This window comes from Procambarus clarkii, chromosome 46, assembly GCF_040958095.1.
Source record: "Procambarus clarkii isolate CNS0578487 chromosome 46, FALCON_Pclarkii_2.0, whole genome shotgun sequence".
NCBI lineage: Eukaryota > Metazoa > Arthropoda > Malacostraca > Decapoda > Cambaridae > Procambarus > Procambarus clarkii.
The window spans coordinates 5,709,589-5,711,708 of record NC_091195.1 but is presented as its reverse complement, the minus strand read 5'-3'; the positions used below and the strand labels follow the sequence as shown (position 1 = coordinate 5,711,708).

The 2,120-nt window shown below is 49.7% G+C and overlaps 1 protein-coding gene across 1 annotated transcript; it reads right to left on the bottom strand.

The window, feature by feature from the left end:
• Window positions 1-682: 682 nt before the first annotated feature.
• On the bottom strand, window positions 683-1,315 carry LOC138350501 (fibrous sheath CABYR-binding protein-like). The gene has a single exon (XM_069301521.1). It carries the CDS (start codon window positions 1,313-1,315, stop codon window positions 683-685), a length of 633 nt encoding a protein of 210 aa, XP_069157622.1.
• Between the last annotated feature and the right edge of the window lie 805 nt (window positions 1,316-2,120).

Here is a 2,120-nt window from a genome sequence, read left to right as displayed (position 1 = left end):
CAACTTATATGTGTATTGTAATACCCGTTCCACTTCACTATTCCACGAATCACTGTTCGCTATTTTTTCCTCCTATCGCCAACACCCATGAACACAAAGCCTCGTGTACTGACTCCCACGTGGTCCCCCGTTTATTCTCTATTTAACACAAAGTTCCATTGTTAATGACTGTTTTCAATTTTCCACCGGGTCACTATGCACTTTGTGATGTCTGTAATCAGTAATCCATGGCTGTAGTCCTAAAAAATCCCGGTTAATGTCACGATTTTAACGAAGCACACACGGTACGTCTTTCCCCTCCCTCGACCTCGACTGAAAACTGTGTTTTCTGTGTCTGTGTCTCTGAAGTGTTTCTGAAAACTGTGTCTCGACTGCACTGTGTTGGTATGCTTGACGGCTCCCGCACCCTGACGATATCGCTGAAGTGTAGTGTACCTTCGTCCATGTCCGTGTTGGGTTACACGCTCCACTGCCTGTATCAGGGTAAGGCACACTTGTTATTGGTGTGGTCACGAGGGTCATCTGGCTACGGCGTGCGACGTGGGAGCGACTGGTAGGGTGCATGTTTTTCGTGCGGAGGATTTTCCGCCCCTATTGCGTTCGGACAGTTCTGAGGACGGAGTGGGTGTTGTGCCTGTGGCGCCTGATTGCCTGTCTGCTGCTCCGCCTGCTGAGATGAGTTCTACGGCCTGTGCGACACCTCTGGTACCTGCTGTTGCCCCTGGGGTTGTTGAGCCGGTGTGTGTGGGTGTCGGGCCTGCGCTGCGTGTAGTGTGGGATGTCCCGGTGGAGGTTCATGTTCTACCCCCGCCTGTGGATGTGGTACCGGCTCCCGGGACCGCGACTTCTGCTGTTTTGGAGGAGGGGCTTCGGCAAGGGGAGGTGCCTGCAGTGCCTCTGTGTGTTGGCGGCTGTAGTTCTGCTCTTTCCATTTCTTTGCAGAAGAGTGCCGTCGGTGTTCTGAGGCTGTTTCCCTGGATGATGTGAACAGTGCAGGCGATGTGGCCTCTGTGGACTCTTCGGACGGTGCGGGTGTGGCCTGTTGTGGATGTGAAGGTGGTGGCTGTACCTGCAGAGGGGCCTGGTGGGCGTGGTGTGATGCGGCCTGTCTCGAAGCATTCGCGGCGGGCTCGGAGTGTGTTTCCCCTTCGTGGTGTGCCTTGGGAGGAGGTGGGGGAGTATGGTTCTTTGGCATCCCCCCGCCGTGGATGTTGGTGCTGTGAGGGGGCTCCGAAGTTGCTACCTTTGCCCTCCCCCACTCCTGCGTCTCCTGCTGTTGGATCTGTAACAGTGCAAGTATTTTGCACTCTTTCATGTATAATTGTGAGTTGTAATTGTGTGTGTGTGTGTGTAGTGAGGAGCGAGATGGTACGAGGGGAGGTGTTGACTAGCTTCAACCTGCTGACATGGTAGTACTTGTGTTGGTAATGGCTAGCTTGGCCTGTCCCAGTTCTTATTAGGGCATGAGGAAGAACACTCAGCTTCCCCACGTTTGGGGGGGGGGGGGGCTGGTAGATTCAGTGAGAGACCAGCTTGCATAGAGGGAAGGTGACCAGCCAGCTTTCCCCCGATTTTCACCCTGGTGGGTGCCAGTCACCATCAGAGTGCATCCCTCTGATTTGAGAAGGTAAGAGCCAGTGTTGCTTGATTGACCAAAGTGTCTTAATGGTGACGAGCTAGTAGAGTCTGAACAATTTAGCCATGTATGGTGTGGGCGTGTATGGAGTGGGTGATCCCCCCCCCCCCCTTTTAAATTTGGTAAATATTGTGTTAAATAATAGCATGTCAAAATGTTAAATAGTAAGAACTATGGAAATTGAAATAATTTTAAATAATTTGAGTCAATAAATGTCAATGTGTAGAATAACAAGCTTGACTTTTGTTCAGTCTTCCTTTTTTAATCAATATCCTCTCGAGTAAGAGTTAAGCCTAGAAATAACTAGATGAACAAGTGAGAGATAACTAAATTAAGCAGTGTTCCTGTCGCATTGTTTAAGTGGAATTAATATTTAGTTTCAATGACAGGTGGTGGCAGCTTACATCAGAACATCTTAGAATAAAATCAGTATAACATCTAACAAAGATAGAATAACAATCAGGCTACTGTCCCCACTCTTCTT